This window comes from Calypte anna, chromosome 20 (genome assembly GCF_003957555.1).
Source record: "Calypte anna isolate BGI_N300 chromosome 20, bCalAnn1_v1.p, whole genome shotgun sequence".
Lineage (NCBI taxonomy): Eukaryota > Metazoa > Chordata > Aves > Apodiformes > Trochilidae > Calypte > Calypte anna.
Window position 1 is genome coordinate 5,431,575 of NC_044265.1, and position 16,708 is coordinate 5,448,282.

The following is a 16,708-nucleotide window of genomic DNA, read 5'->3' on the forward strand; positions in this document are numbered from 1 at the left end:
ACGCCTATTGGGGCGTGGCCTATTGCAGACGCGCCGTCGAGAAGGGCGTGGTCTTGTCTAAGCCCCGCCCACCCCTCTCCGGGGGGCGTGGTCTGACCGGCCCGGCCCGCAGGCTGCGGCGATGGCGGCTTCGCCCGGTTCCCTGCGCCGGGCGGGCAATGAGGAGTTCCGGCGCGGGCAGTACGGACCGGCAGCCGCGCTCTACACCCGCGCCTTGGAGCTGCTGGAGGCCGCAGGTACGGCGCGTCCCGGGCGGGAGCGGGGATCGGGAATCTGGGGGATGGAGCCCGGCTGACGGTCTGTCCCGCGTGTGTCCCGGCGCAGGGGACGCCTCCGCCCCGGAGCGCAGCGCGCTGCTCGCCAACCGCGCCGCCTGCCACCTCAAGGATGGAGCCTGCAGCCTCTGCGTCGCCGACTGCACCGGGTGAGCGGGGTGGCGGGGTCCGAGGGCTCGCCTGGTCCCTCACCCTTGGGTCCGGGCGGGAGGTGAGCCCCGGGCCGTGGCGGGGCTCCGCGGCCCTTCCCGAGGCCGGTCCGGGCTCACGGCCTCCCGGGGCGGTTCTGTTTCTCTCCCCTTTCTGCCGCAGCGCACTCAACCTGGTCCCTTTTGGGATCAAGCCCCTGCTGAGGCGGGCCGCGGCCTACGAGGCCCTGGAGCGGTACCAGCTGGCGTATGTGGACTACAAGACGGCGCTGCAGGTGGACTGCTCCATCCAGGCGGCACACGACGGCGTCAACAGGTTCGGAGCGGTACCGGGAGGGCTGAGGGCCGGGCCGAAGGGCTGGGACCTGCAGCAGCTCGGTGTGCTGCCTCCAAGAGCCTTGCCTGCTCTCTGCACCCATTAAGTTGGGTCCCAAGAACACAGATGAACCAGCGTGGCCTCTGATGGTTTGTACAAGGGCTGGCCATGAGCCCTGTGCCTTCTGCTGCCCTCAGGTCCTTTCAGGATGAATTTCCTGAGACTTTCTGCTTTGCTCAGTGCCTGGCTTCAAGGAAATAATAAACTGCAAGTTCCAGTGCCCTATCATTTAAGGCTTCCCATACTGCCTGGTTTTACAGGCTGCTGTAGAGGTTTTCTCTTGCTGGAGCTGGCAGACTGGGGAGTGACATGCACATCTCTTGCCTGCCTGAGCAGTGACAGTCCCATCCTTTATCCTATGATATTTTTAGCCTTTCTGACATGAAGAATGTCCTGTCAGTAGAGGGAACTTAATTTAGATGCATGTAAAATTGTTAGTGGAGAGATGCTGTCCTTGACACAGCCCTCTTTTCCAGGATGACTAAAGCCCTGCTGGAAAAAGATGGTGTCAACTGGCGCCAGAAGCTTCCACCAATCCCCACAGTCCCTGTTTCTGCCCAGACAAGGTGGAGTGTTCCTTCTGCAGGAACCCCTGGGGCTGACACTCCTCCTGCAGCTGCACCAGGGGGAAAACCAGGTGAGACCATGTCCTCGGGCAGGGCACAGAGCCCTGGGGCTCAGAAGGGTGGTGAACAAGGCAGCTGCCACACCTGCTTGGCACGTCTGCAGTTGGGGCTGAGGCTGGAGAAACCCAGACCTGGTTCTGCCACAGCCTCTTTGGTTGATTCTGGGTTCTTTATGTCTGTGTGTCTCACTTCTGCTGTGGGGATATTTGCTTTCTGTTCTTGTCAGTTTTATAGCATTCTGTATTCTTTCATGCTGATTCCAGACCAGACTGCTGCTGGAACTGAGAGAGCTCGAACTCTGAAAGAAGAAGGAAATGAACTTGTAAAGAAGGGAAACCATAAAAAAGCAGCTGAGAAGTACAGTGAGAGTTTAAAGCTCTACCAGGAATGTGCAACGTACACCAACAGGTACTACTCAGCTCTTTACCCAAGTACTTCTCATTCCTTTATAAAAACCACCATGGTACTTCTGACAGACCAGTCTGGTGTTTGCTCCCAAACAAATGAATCAAAAAAAACACCCACACATGTTCACCCCAAGTGTAAACTTCCTTGTAGCTTGTGTAACATTATTTAATCAGGCACTGCAGAAACCCCTGGAGACACTCAGCAAAGGGGTTTCTCCCTTTTAATGCTGCCAGGACAGTGGTATTTTGAGTAGTGTCTGTTGGTGCTTGAGCAACAAATTGCAGACTGCTATACTTAAATATTCAAAGTACCTCTAAGGCAATTGCAGCAAGCAGAGCATATTCTGGACTGGTATAGGCAGGAACCTGCATCCTTGAAGTGCAGGTTCTTAGCTTTAGAGGTGGTGGGGTTTTTCAAGACTGAAAAAATTTCTTTTTTTCTCCTCCTTTTAACTGAAGCAAACTTGAGCTCAAGAAGTCAGGTGACAATGTACAAGGATACAGCCTGGTTTCTGAGTCCAGTTTTGTGCTGCACTGGGGTTGGCTGAGATCTGCTGTGTATATTGCAGCAGAAGATTCTGCTTTTAGCTGAATGTCTCTAACCAGGGGACTGTATTGCAGAGCACTCTGTTACCTGGCTCTGAAGCAGTACAAGGAAGCAGTACAGGACTGCACAGAAGCTCTGAGGTTGGATCCCAAAAATGTTAAGGCACTCTACAGACGTGCTCAAGCACTTAAAGAAATGAAGGTAAGTCAGGAGGTTTCAGACTGTTTTAGGCTAGGACCAGAAGCCTGTTCATGCATGATCAGGGCCAGAGATGGCTTTTTGAACTTGTGCTTGACAGCACTGCCACCTGAGAGCTGGGACCTGTGTGGAGAAAGGGGAGATTTTCCTTCACATCACTGTTTGCATATCACAAGTTTCTCAGCATCAGGTCTTGTTTCTAGGGCTGCATGTTAAGCCTTATCTTTCTGTAGCTAGTGAGAGAAATCTGTAGGCAATAGTGAATGACACATTGCATTGGTGTTGGACTCAGAACCCACTTAAGTGATGAAATTATCCTCTCAGCTATATCAATGCTAATCCCTAAGCAATTTTAGAGAGGGAATCACAGGTTTAGTTGTGCTGCCTGTGGCTTTGTTGCTGGGTAGTAGTTCTGCAGCCTTAGACTGCATTTATATTGCACTAATGCTTAAAAAATATTCTCCTTCTAGGATTACAAATCAAGCATTGCCGATATCAAGAGCTTGTTAAAAACTGAACCAAAGAACACAGCTGCACTGAGATTACTGCAAGAACTGAACAGAGCCTAGGGTAACTAAGCAACAAGGAAAGCTTTGGTTTCCACTGCAGAAAAAAGCTTTTTCCCTTCTGATGTTACAGGGACCAATCTTAATACAGGATCAGCATTGAAATCTATCTTCCACTGCTACTGAGATGTAACAGGTTCTGTGCCAGCATAGTGAATGTTAAGACACACAATCTGTATCAAACTTTGAATTATCTTAGAGCCAGATAATAAGGTTTCTGTACCCCTCCCTGAGGGGCTGACTTCCCTGGTTGAAGCCAACTTGCCTGTAATTGTTGGCCTCAGGGATTCTTACCGAGTTGGCTAAGATGCATGTAAAGTGGCTTTTCTTCTTTCTGAAGAGCTGCAGGGTTTGGGGTTTTTTGGGTCATTATTCAGGTGACAGTTTTGCTGCATTTGTGCTGCTATTACTTAAATAAGGTTGCTGCAGGACCTGCTGCAGTTGCCCTGGCACCACATACCATTCTTGTAACAAGGCACAGTTACTTGCACAGGGCCAAGCTTGTTACCTCTCCCACTTGATGCATGCTGGCCCTCAGCTGAGTTTCTGCTGCTTAGTGTAGCTGGGCAGATGTTTGCAGTAGCAGCTTTCTTTTGTTTTGAATTATTCTGCACTTTTAAGAAAACAGCAGCAAGTTAAGCCTGCCTTGTCACACTGTGCACTTCTTTGAGATTCTGGGTGCTTGGGAATTTTACAGTTGTTTTTTGTGTTGTTTTTTAAAAACCACTTTAGCTCCTCTGTGCCTTTTGGAGCAGTTGCTACAGGGTGTTACAGGGAGGAAGATATGCAGTAATATCCCAGCTGAAGTTTGGCTTACTATTTTGATGCATGTTTATACTTTTTGATGTCTTTATCTGGTATTGATGGCACTGACTTGTAATGGTAGGTAAAAAGACAGGTGGAGTTACTCTGTGAACCATCAAAACCAGTTCTCATTAAAGCCATGTTTATTTTCATTTAAGAGTTGTGTTATTCCTGTGATAGATGGTATAGGGGAACTGGAACACTTAAACCTCTTCACTTCATACTATCCCCCTTTTTTGTCAGAGGACATGAAGTGCTGCCTCACTTTGGAAGCCAGGGGTAAGATAATGACAACAGATGAGGGTCTGTAACCATTGCTCAGCTTTGCACACTGCATGGGCAGAGTGCTCTAACCAGGGAGTCAGGATGCTGGAGACAACATTAGACCTGAGCCAACTTACAGTACAGACCAGGAGACAGAAGCTAGCCCAGTTATAGTCAGGGTTCACATAGCTTTGTTTCCCACCCTGCTCCTGCCAGCAGTCAGTGTTTCAGGCAGGTACCCCACTGAACTGCATTCAGAAGGCAGTTCCTCTAATGCCATTTAAAGACAAAGATTTGTTATCATAGCCTGACACTAAGTACATTTCTGTAGGTCCCAGGGCTGTACTCCGTCAGCTGAAATGTGTCAAGGCTTGAAAGAACTCCTCCCTGAGGGGCACAAATTGCTCTATTCACTCCCCCTTCTACAAACCACAGCTCCATTGATCCTGCAACAAGCACTTGCCCAAGCTCTTGACAAGAGTGATGGATTTCAGGGTGGGGAAGCAGTACAGATAAGCAGAGGAAGGTCACCAAATACAGGAGGAAGAGTGGCTTGACTTAGTTAAGAGCTGCCCTCTAGAGAGCCCTGCTGTTACCTGAAGTGGCAGATACCTACAGAAAATAATACAGAGAATAATATGCAGAATCTTCATTAAGTTGTTAGGTGGATTCAAGTCCTTTAAATTCTCCTTCTGACTGAGGAGATACCTAAATAGTGCAGAGTTCAAGTTGAAGCTTGAAGCATCACTACAAGGAAGATGTTCAAGGAAGCAAGAAGAAAAAATAAAGAATAAAAAACAAAGAAAAAGAAAGAGAAAAGAATGATGCAAAGCCCCAGGGAAGAGTCCCAGCTGAGCAGAACAGACACCATGCAGGAACAAGTGTGTGAGTCTATTAAAATGCTGGAAAGGAAACAAGAAGTAGGAGGAGTGACTCAGCAGCAATCTGAAGTGAGAGTATGATACAGCACAGAAGGAAAATTGAGATAGCAACAGCAGCACAAGTTGGACAGAAGGAAGGTGGTGCTGATGGAGGAGTGAGCTCCTGTCAGCTCAAAGAAGCAGTCAAATAAGGTCAATCCATCATCAGTTTAAAGTACCAAGAAGCCTCTAGGAACTGAAACTCCTTTCCTAAATAGGAATAGCAGAGCATTAAGGCCAGGATGGTGACAGTGACATACTCTGCAAGAGGCCAGAGAGCAGAACACAGTAAGAGTGGGTCTCCCAGTTACTCCTGCAAGCAGGAAGCATCTCAGTGGGATGTGATGGGCTGTGAATGTATTTTGTCCATTTAGTCCTACATGTCCCTTCGTGTCCGCTGCCCCACCACCAAATACCAACTCGAGCAGCCTGACCTAAGTTCATCCCTGCATGAAACAAAGAGAAAGTATTTGCTGTCTTTCTGCCAAGGGAACTAACCCACGCTTTGAGGGTGGAAGCATCAGTTCTTTATTAGTGTCATCTACAGGAACAAATAAAACTACAGAGCCCAATAAATTCACTAAAACTGATGATTCATCAGCAGTTGTCATTTCCTGAGCACCTGGACCAGGCTGGGTTCCACACTACATTTTAACAAGATGCTTTCAGTGGAAAAAACAGAATTAATATGGGAATTTTTTCAAGTGCAGGAGAAAGCAATTCTGTGAGGTTTACAATACACACAAAAATTAGGATGGGGCATTGAAAGCAAGCCAGGATCCCTGTGTAAATCACGATTCCAAAAGCATGGTGGGGTTGCTGTTTTTGTTCTTCAAACAAAATGTTCCCAGGGCTCACTCTCAGGACTGAAGTCTACAAGAAACAAAGAACCCACACACAATTTTTTGACTGCTAGAGGAAGAATTTCATCCAGACAAGATGAAATTCATCTGAACTTGGATTAACACACACTTTGAGACCACAAGCCAAGAAAATACTATCTTCAAGGGGGTATATGAGAGTCTGAACTTTTTGTTAATGGATCTGTCTCAGCCTCAGCAGCAGGACCACCTCTCCTGATCTACCACCCACAATTTATAGGTATCTACTGACAAGGCTCAGCAAAAACCCCTGAGAAATCCCAGGAAAGATTGTGCTAGTCCCCACTAGACCTACAGAAAAGCAAGGTCTATATCTTCCTTTCTGGTTGCACAGCTGTTGCCCTCATCAACATAAAACCCACACAGAACCATGTCCTGCAGTACAGTTACATCAGGGAAACAGAGGATGCCTTTTAAGAAGTAGAATATTACAGTCAAAGAGTCTTACGTGGCTCATCAAGCCTTACTTGATCTGGACAAGATACCCAATCCTCAGTTTCAGAGTTGCAAACACTGAACACACCACACATATTCCAACAGGTCCCAGCACCTACCCCGAGTCACTACAGGAACACTGTGGAGCTGCTCTTGTGTGAGGTCTCAGTGGCCTGGTGTGCTTGGAGAACAGCCACTGCTTCCTCCATCTTAGGACAAAGAGCACAAGGAGGGAGAAGTTGAGTTTCTCCAGCACAGAAGCAAACTACACAAGAAAGGCAATAATCCTGTCCTGATCTACCCCAATATCTCATCCCCTGGTGACCATCATCCACTTTACCAAGAGGTAAAGTACTAGTAGTAATAAAAAATAAATAGTAATACAATCATAATCTAAATCTTCTGTTTCTACCAGGACAGTGATCCAAAGCTAAGTATTTAACAGGATTAAGGAGGAAATGGAAGAAGTGCTGCCAAGAAGCAGCATTTATCTGATGTCTGTTCTCAGGAAAGAACATTTCCCCATCTCCTTTCAGGGAGCAACACCCACCCTGTGAGCTGTTTGGAACTTCTTTTGCTGAAGGCAGGCAGGTGTTGGGGCACAGTGTTATCAACCCAGGGCCATGATCACCTCCTCTGCAGCAGCAGGTAGGCAGCCCTTTGGGATGTGAGTTCTTTGGGCACCAAGTGTTTCCTACCTTGGAGCGTAGGGAGTCTGGGGACTCCAGGAGAAGCAGCAGCTCCGAGTTGTCTATCTCCAGCAGCATCCCAGTGATCTTGCCAGCCAGGGAGGGATGCATTGCATGGATCAGAGGGTAGAGGCGCTCACCTGCCCCGAACACCAGAGAGGACATGAGCACTGTGCAAGACCTTCACCATTTTCCAAGCCAGTGGAAACCCTCCTGCCCTCCCAGCTCTGCTCTTTCAACTGAAAGAAGACACAAAGGTGGGGGTGTAAAAGAAAAAAAAAATCACTGCTCACAAGCAAACCTACTCCAGCATGTCACAGCAACAGTGTCTATAGGCAAAATGCTCCCAGTCCCACAGCAACACCCAGTGTAGCTGGGAGAGTCAACCCTACCTCTTGGACACATTTACCAGAAAGGAAAGCTGCACAAGGCAACTGAGGTGGAGGAGGAAAGCCACCTCTGTCTGACCAGGGACAATGCTAATTCCCCCTGTCCTTTAATCCCATCCTCCAGCACAGATTATTTCACTGCCAGATTTCTCATCAGAGTTTTGCCAGGGTGCAAGTAGTCCATACCATAAACATCACCCTCACTATATATAGGGAAGTTTGGGGGGGTGTTCTTTAATTCTACCATAGCTGCCTTCCCCAGAGGGTCCTGCCTGAGCCCTGCTCCCCTTCTGGCCATGACTGTCACATTCTGGCTGTGTTGGGCATTCAGTCCCCACTGCTGGGAGCACACAGCTCATGGCTGCGATCTGGAGCCGAGTAGATCTTTGTATTGTACATTAGCACTGGAATTAATCTTAGTCCATTATTGTTATTATACCGAATCTGCTTTCATTTCAACCATGGGCTGCTCTTCCTTTTCCTGATTCCCCCCTCTCGGGTGGGGTTGGCTGATAGACCACCTGTCCAAAACGTGACACAGAGCATCCCCACAAAGGCTTTCCCCAGCAGCTATGTTTCCCCTGGTGCATGCAAGTCTGCAGGCATGCACAGCCCCACACAACACCCACCTATCATTTGCTTCTGCTCGTGTGGAGGGGCTGCTGCAAGCATGGAAGCTGTCAGTGGCTCCTGCCCCTCCACATGCACAGCAGGTTCTCCCACCTGGAGGAAAAAAATAAATCAGAAATTCTGGAAGCGATGCAGGAGCTCCCAGGCTTGCAGGAACAGTGCTGGCCCCCAAACCCCATGGAGAATTTCAACCTTCTGAGGTGCTGCTGCCCACTCCAGCATTGCCTGCTTGTATCCAAACACCAGCTCCCAGGGAACCCAGTGCCAGACATCACAGCTGCATGGCTCCTGGATCCATAGCAGCCCCCAGGAAATGCTCCTTAGCACCAGCCATAAACAGAGCCACCGGTTAGCCACGTGAACCCAGGACTGGGTGGTGGCCACGCTGAAGCCAGAAGCCCACAGAGCTGTTACCTGTGGGGTCACCACGGATGGCAGGTGGCCCATGGGGTGGACGTTCCTGACAGCTGAGGAGTATTTGTACTGCGGGGTACCCCGTGGCAGGGTGGGTGAGGAGGGCACCCGGGCACTGACTGTCTGCGTCCCGATGTTGGCTGCAATGGGGATGGGGACAGCTGTGAGAAGGAGCCTGCTGAACTCCTGCCTGCTGCACTGAGGAGGCTGAAGCCAGAAGGGTGCCATGCTCAACCAGAGGGACTGAAAAGTCCCTCCCTGGGCTCAAAGCAGCCCCCCCCAGGTCACAGGCAGCTCCCCTGGTACAGGGGGGCACTGCCATCCGCTGGGCTGGGATTGTCTGGTTTGGTGCAGAGGGGAGGGGACCTGGCAAAGGCACCTACACCTCATTGTCTCTGCTCCAGAAACACCCATCTGCATCAGTAACTGGAGGACAGGCAGAGCACCAAGGAGCATGGACTGCAAGAGCAAGTACCCCCAGCTGCCTCTGGCTCCCCTCCTGCAGGGAAGCAAGGGCAGGGGAATGAGGGAACAGGATAAACCAGAGTTGAGCTGACGACAGCCCTCCTGGTCCCCCTCCTCACTCCAACAATGAGGCACTTGGTGCCAAAGACCACCTTGGACTAATCACAGGAAGCCAGGAGGGCTGTAGTTAGATGCTGCCCCACCAGACAGTCCATGTTTTGGGAGAGCCTCAGACCTTCACCCACTCAGCACATGGGCAGCTTCCACCCTGGGCTACTTCTGCCTCTCCTCAAACTCTGCCCATGAAGAACCTTCAGGGGGGGCTATGCTGTGAGCCCCAGTGAGCATCCTTCTCCTCACTCACACACAAGACAGGGGAAGGGACAGATGCAGGGTGGAAGAACTCTTAGGCTGAGGACTGCCCTGGGCACCACGTACAGGGGAGCAGCTTGGTCACCATCCCTGCAGGAACAGAGCTACAAGAACTGGCGAGGCAGAGGGGACAGCCCAGGACACAGGGACAGCTCCAGCACAGCAAGGCACTGGGGATGCCAGCAGGGTCTGGTTCTTGGGCTGTAGCCTCAAAGACCTCTAACAGGGGTTAGAATGAGTGAGTGATTTAGTGAGTGTTCTACTGGAGGCTTGGCCTTAGCAGTGGCTCTGCTAGAGCTGGTGGAAACCTCTGCTTCTGCCCAAGAGGTCCTTTCCCAACCTCCACCTCAGGCTGAGCACTAAACCTAGCACTGTGGCTGCATCATCTTTAATCCATATATTCAAAGACCAGTGGTCAACAAGACCAACCTGCAGAGACCACCCCCATAACCTTAAAGGCCACAACCTTCCCCAGTGGTTACACACTTATTTACTACAGACACTACTCTTGGTCCCATTGCATCCAAGGGCACTACTTGGACTCCTCAATGAGCCCACAAACCCATCCACCTTTGGAAGCAGATCCAAGCTTGCAGCAAGCACCCTTGCCCTCACATGGTCACTATGGTGATGCCCAAGACAGGTCCTTCTCACACTCACCCACTCTCTGGGCCTGGGGTTGAACACGGGGCACTTGGGTGGATGCTTGTCTCATGGTGCTGATGTTGGAGAGCAGGCGCCGGGGCGGTGCTGCAGTCCTCAGGATGGGGGTGGCTCCAGGATAAGCTGCTGCAGAGATGGAGCAGGATTAATAACACTCCTTCGTAGCAAAAACATGGAAGGAGACACGAGGGAGGGGGTAAAGTGACCACAGCTAAGAAAAGCTTGGGAGCACCTCACCTCTGGGGTCAACCCCGATATCTCATCCCCTGGTGCCCATCACCACGTGCCCTGCACCAAACCCCTACAGCTCTTCTCCAGGCAACAGCTCCCCATGGCCACAGGCTTTGTGCTGCTTTTAGAGACCCCCGGACCCCACCTGATCCACAGGAGGGGCAGAACAACTCACGGGGGGGCCGGGAGGGCTGTGTGCTCCAGCGAGTGGCAGGACGGACGGGGACAACGGGGGTGGGGCTGTAGAAAGCAGCTCTGGTTTGTGGCTAGGAAAGGAGAAGATGTTATCTGAGGTGACTTGGGAGCTGAGCTGAGCCAGATCTAACCGTGAGCATCTTAGTGGCTGCCACACACAGACAAGTGTGGCAAAGCCACAGTCTGCAGCATGCCAGACCACTTTTAAGATCAACCTCTCAACTTTGTCTGCATGTCCTCCAGCAGCTCCACTCATCTCCCCTTTCTCCCACCCCTTCTTTCATTAGGGGACTAGTTTTCCATGCTCACACCAAACTCCATCCTTGGTTCCCTCCTCTGAGGAGGAGCCAGGGGCTATGAAATTCCCCATCCCACTGCCTGGACCACCTGCACCTCACCAGGATTTTGATGAGCCCTGCAGTACACAGGAGCCCAGCACTGACCCCACCCATCCTAGGCCAGTGGCTGCACAAACCCAGAGATGCTCCTCAGCCTGACTGCTGCCCCCCTTTATCCAGCCCAGGGCAAACTCGGGTCCCACTTGGGAACAGGGACTCACCTGAGGGATAGGGGGTAGGAAGTAGCCCGGATGGGGCTGGAAGGAGCCCAGGATAGGGCCGGGCAGAGCCCTCATGGTGGCTAATCTCTGCATGTACTGGTTGGTGAGGATTGCTTTCCTCTCCTCTTTCCTTTGAGCAAGAGCAACGTAGAGGGGCTTAGTGCTGACAATCCGCCCGTTCATTTCTGTTACGGCCTTGGTAGCCTCTTCTGGGGAGGAAAAACATACAAACCCAAACCCTTTGCTGTGGCCACCCTCTGTCATCACCTAAAATTAGATTAGAACAAGACAGCTAAGTCCACAGATCACTGCAGCACCCACAAAGCATGGCATGGTGTGTGTCAGGGGCATGTGGGACCCCCAGGGTGGGACAGATGGGGCTGCACCCATGGAGCTCCAGGGAGGTTTCTCCAGGGAAGGGGATGGTTTGCTTGGGCAAAACCAATAGGTTTGGGAAATGAAGATGCAAAATCAGGGCCATCCCCAGATCTGTAGCCTGGGACCTCCCAGGTGTCTGTGTCCCAGCCCCCCAGGACCCACAGGCCATCAATGGTCTGGTGCTTAATGCTATAGGGGTCATCAAGGGCTGGGGATGAGTAGGACACAAGCCACCAGCATTGATAAGTGACAATCCCAATCCATATCCAAGGGCTGCACACACCATCCCTGCACGCTGGCCCCGAGAGTCCCCAGTCCCTCACCTTGGCACTGGTGATGGTGCCGTAGGGAGAGAACTCCTTCCTCAGCCTCTCATCATCTATCCCATCATCCAGGTTCTTCACATACAGGTTGACCCCCTGCAGAGAGGCAGAAAAGCAGCTTGGCCTCTGGGCTCCCAGGGTTGGTAGCAGTGTTTCCAGCTAGATGTGTGGTTCACTTGCAGCTCAGCTGGAAGATGGGAGACCCCACAAACATCTCCTCTCCAGAGCTGCCACAGCACTGGTGATGTGGAGCCAGGACCACATGTATGCTCCCCTCACAGGTGAGACACCCCAGGGTGCCCAAAGTTTCACTATGAAGCTGTTCTAAGACCTCAAGGAGCCACAAAAAGAGCAAATCCATTTGTTCACTTGCTAGCATCATCCTGGGGTTAGACCTCTCTGCTCTTTCCTAATGTGTCTTCCCAGGACATTACAGGCAGTGACTGGACCCTGAGCGGGTCTTTTTTTAATTACAGAAGGGACTGCAGAACACCAACCTGCTCTGGGGAGCCCTGCGCTGTGCCCAGGCTGAGCTGTCCCTGGATCCCCAGGACAAGTCCCCAGGTGCAGAGCTGCAGGATGGAGCTCTCCTTACCTGGTACCTGCTCACTCGCTCTTGTTTCATCTGCTCAAACTTCCTCTTCAGCTCGCTCTGGCGCTCCAGCCGTTTCTGGGCTCTGCCCACGTACACCATCCTCCCGTTGATCTCCTTCCCGTTCATGTCAGCCACTGCCTGCCAGCCCAGGGGAGGGCTCTGAGCATGCAGGAAGCCAACAGCCACAGCTCTGCTCTTCCCCCCCCACAACCCCAGCCCAGCCCCACCGTGAGCAGGGAAGGGGTTCTGCTCCCCTTTGCCAGGCCCTGCCCCTCCAATGCCAGCAGCCAGGCAAGCATGGAGCCCATGAGGTTCCCCTTCCTCCCAGAGGAGATGTGGGACCATCAGCAGGTGACAAGTTCAGGGCTGAGACAGCAGATGGGCAATGAGGAGCCTCTTGCCTTCTGGGCTTCTTCGTGCTTCTCAAAGTTGACAAACCCAAAGCCCTTCGAGCGGCCAGTGCTGTCCATCATCACTTTGACACTTAGGGTCTTTCCTGCAAGAAGGAAGGGAAGGATCTGTCTGGAGAAGGGTGCCCACCAAGGGGGTGCCACCAGCACCATTCCCGGGAGCCACCAGGAGATGCCAGTCCAGGGAAGAGGGGACAGCAGTGGCAACACAGAAGAGTCAGTGGGAGGATGGGCAGCCAGAGCCTCCCCGTGGGGCAGGAATGGGCTTTGTGTGCTCATGAGGGTGATCCCTCCTACCTGGGATGTTGCTCTTATCACTTCTGGCTTTTTGGATTGTCCAGCCAGAGCAACGAGGCCCTTTGGCCAGAAGTTCTCAACTCCTTTATGCATAAACAGTGTATGGGATTCATACAAATGATCTTCACAGACTACCAGAGCTGAAACTGGGTAGACGTGGCTGGTAGGATCTGTGGGTTGGCACAACACTAAGTCCCATCACAAGAGGCAAACTCCAGTAATGGACTAAACCAAAAAGCTTTTTTTTTTTTCCTTTCTATTCAGACTGAGGATCTCTTATTCCCAGGGCTCCTATAACCAGGCAGCAACCTGGTTCAAGACAACTTAAAATACTAGCAAAACAAAAAAACCCACCACATTTTGGTTACCAAAGAAAGTAAAACTTTCTTTTCAGGAGAGCACCTAATACAAGTTATTCTCCATCATAGCAGGGAAAAGCACATAGTGTCCTGACCATTTAAGCTGCTGTGGTCCTTTAGTGAGGTGATATTTCAGCAGCTCAGACCCCATCAAGAAAAGGGGCTCAGTATTTCACTGAAACACACACTCCAGGCTTCATTGCAGCTACTACAACTCCAAAGTATCAGACATGAGGATGTTATGCTTCAACACCCATACTCACCAAACTTGGAGAATATTTCCCTCAGTCTGTCATCATCCATGTCATCCCCAAAGTTTTTGATGTAGACATTGGTGAACTCCATCGCCCGAGCCCCGAACTCTGCCTCGCGCTCTTTGCGGGATTTGAAGTTGCCAACGAACCTGCAGGGAGCAAGGAAGGGGACATGAAACCCCCTGTACTCCCTGCAGAGGGGACACAGGCTGTGTGTCTGTCTTGGCTGTGCCAGAGGAGGCCAGGGGAGACCCCAGCACCTCAGGCTGGGCTTTGCTCACCCATAAACCCATCCTGTGTATCACATCCAGCAACTTCCACATGTCCCACCTGAGTGTTCCCCTGCCTGACACTACTGAAGTGAGGAGATTGGTACAGCCCCATGCTGGGGGTGTCACTTCAGAAGACCCCAAAAGACCCCAAGTGATGCCATCAAGTGCCAGCTCTCTTCCTCCAGGATACTCCCAAGCCCTCTGGGCAGCTGCCTGCCTCTACGGAGACAGGGACGTAGAGAATGAAGTGATGCAATGTGAGCAGAGAGCTGAAGAACAACAAAACCTCTTCCTGCCCAGATTATCTGATGCTGGCAGACAGCTGGAGAACCAGCCCTGCTTTGTGGGCACTCATTACCCTACCTCAGCAATAAAACCCAGCCTGGGGTTGGACTCCTTCCCCAGTGAGGAAACAGCTCCAAACCACTATCACACTTCCCCCAGCACTGACCACGAGTGACTCACTGCCCTGAGAGCAGCAGAGCCACCGTGTCCCATGGGAATGGGGAGGGGGGGAGAAACAGAGCAGCAGGAGGTGGCAGCTTGAACAGGGCATGGGTTTGCTCCTGAGTGTGCACTCTCCTCTCTACACTTACACTTTTCTGTCGTTGAGCAACATCCCATTCATGGTCTCGATGGCCCGAGTCGATGCCTCGTGAGTCTCAAAGTGAACAAAACCATAGCCACGGGATCCATTTTCGTCACAAACCACCTGCAAATGCAGAACAAGGAGGAGGAAAGAGACAGCTGCAGGAAAACCCACCCTCATTTTTCAGGGAAATTTCCCCTCCCTGACATCCCCCTGCAGTGCTGGGATGCTGGCAGCAGGTCAGGGAGCTGGGTGAGCCCAGGGCCAGATGCTCAGTGGTTGATATCATGCCCAGAAGGTCGTGGCTTTCTGAGACTCGAGTTCCACTGATGCACTGAGCTCAGACAGGACATCACACAACATCTCTGTGCAGGGACAGGGAAGAGGGGTGGCATGGGTAAAAACCTTCATTCCCAGGGAAAACACAGCAGGACCTTTTGGCTTCAAACAGGTGGGGATTTAGAGGAAATTTTGTTGGAACTCAAAAGAGAAAGCGAGTGTCTGCTGGCTGGAGCACACTGCTGAGAACACAGGGCAGCTCTGTGGCAAAGCCCTTTCCTGCAGATCTCACGTGCACGTGTACCTTGCATGAAAGGATGTTTCCGAAGGCAGAGAATGTGTCGTACAGGGCTTTGTTATCAATGGAGTCATCCAGGTTCTTGATGAAGACATTTCCAACCCCTGACTTCCTGAGCCCAGGGTCCCTCTGGGACCACATGATGCGGATGGGACGGCCTTTGATCACTTCAAAGTTCATAGTGTCCAGGGCCCGCTCAGCTGGCAAAGAAGTGAAACCAGGGGGAGAAAGGAGGGTAATAGAGACAGATCACCTTCACATCCTGCAGCAGCTGAGATGGGCACAGGAACCAGGGATATGGTTGGACTTGGGTTCATTAACCTAAATGACACAGGCAGCTCTGCCTCCCAGGGCAACAGAGGCTGCTCTCATTCCCACAACACTTCTTCCTTTTTTTTATTTTTTTTTTCCCCCCCTCCATCTCCAAAGCATGTTTGACTCCCACATGATCATTCATTTCACTGCAAGCTCTAGTTTGGCAGAGACTCAACTCATTTATCCAGTAATGATTTTAGACTCCGGGGTAACTAACCCAACACCTTCCCACCACTGCTGCCTCACTCCAGCATGAGGCTCCTGTTGGGTACCACTCCTTGAAACACAGCATCGCTGTGATGCCTGGCAGGAGAGAGGCCACACAATCCATGCCACAAACCAGAAGGCAGACAGCTGTCTCAGGGAAGGGCAAAAGGGGTTTTGTTGCCCTTCTCGAACAGCTCATGGAGCTTTAAGCCTCCCATACAAGCCTAAAGCCCAGCTGGCACATCTTCTCCATCTCAAATCAGAGATAGGAGTGGGGTGGGTCACGTCCTCAGCCACAAAAGAAGAGAGCAGCTTAGAATCAGTTACAACAAAGCCTCAATTTTAGAAGAATATTGCCCAAGCCCCAACAGCTGATGCATCCCCTAAAAACAACTGTTCCCCCCTTCTCCACCACTTGCCCTTCCTTTTCTTGCACTCTCCACCTCCCTCCTCCCAATCCCTGTTGCAAGGCAGTTCCTCAGGGCTGCATTTTGGGGGCCTTACCATCCACAGGCTGCTGGAAATTTATGTAGGCATAGCCCAGGGATCGGCGCGTGGCAACATCCCGACAGACTCGGATGGACATGATGGGCCCAGCGGGTGAGAACTTCTCATAGAGCATGGCTTCAGTCACGTCTGGGTGGAGGTCTCCCACATAGAGAGAGGCTAATGGATAGCCAGGGCCACTGGCATTCATGGTCAGCCACAAAGCTCAGCTGTGGAGGAACACAGGCCCAAGGCTGCAAAGTGAAGATTTCAGATCACATGCAGCAGTCATGGGCCCACACTAAGTCTGGCCCAAATAGAGCAGTGCAACCTGTGCCCTTCCCCCCAGAAATGGTAGGGTTGGAAATCCCCCAAGGATGCTGCAGTTCCTGGATTTTTCATGGACATTTCAATACTGGTGCAAAAGCTGAACTGGGTCACCCTGCAAATCACAGCCCTGGCACCCCCAGGGATCAGCCAGAGGGACACAACACAAACACACAGCCATTTGTTCCCTTCAGTGGTCAGGCCTCAGAATTCCAGAAACAGAATTCTACTACTCAGAAGCTAAACAGCCCTTCCCCATCAGAG

At 51.5% G+C, this 16,708-nt stretch overlaps 2 protein-coding genes across 2 annotated transcripts; one reads left to right on the forward strand and one right to left on the reverse strand.

Moving 5' to 3' along the window:
* The first annotated feature begins 75 nt into the window (after positions 1–75).
* Positions 76–4,100, forward strand: TOMM34 (translocase of outer mitochondrial membrane 34). Its single transcript, XM_030463411.1, has 7 exons — positions 76–236; positions 325–424; positions 588–740; positions 1,277–1,437; positions 1,690–1,834; positions 2,455–2,581; positions 3,049–4,100. Exons 1-7 carry the CDS (start codon positions 122–124, stop codon positions 3,145–3,147), a joined length of 900 nt encoding a protein of 299 aa, XP_030319271.1. The 5' UTR covers positions 76–121; the 3' UTR covers positions 3,148–4,100.
* A 2,476-nt stretch (positions 4,101–6,576) lies between these two features.
* Positions 6,577–16,328, reverse strand: PABPC1L (poly(A) binding protein cytoplasmic 1 like). Its single transcript, XM_030463341.1, has 14 exons — positions 16,136–16,328; positions 15,116–15,309; positions 14,540–14,655; positions 13,681–13,820; positions 12,753–12,847; positions 12,352–12,489; positions 11,757–11,852; positions 11,056–11,322; positions 10,477–10,567; positions 10,068–10,196; positions 8,571–8,710; positions 8,156–8,249; positions 7,147–7,277; positions 6,577–6,657 (listed from the first exon to the last, which is right to left on the reverse strand). The coding sequence occupies exons 1-14, from the start codon at positions 16,326–16,328 to the stop codon at positions 6,577–6,579; spliced, it is 1,905 nt and encodes a 634-aa protein (XP_030319201.1).
* Between the last annotated feature and the right edge of the window lie 380 nt (positions 16,329–16,708).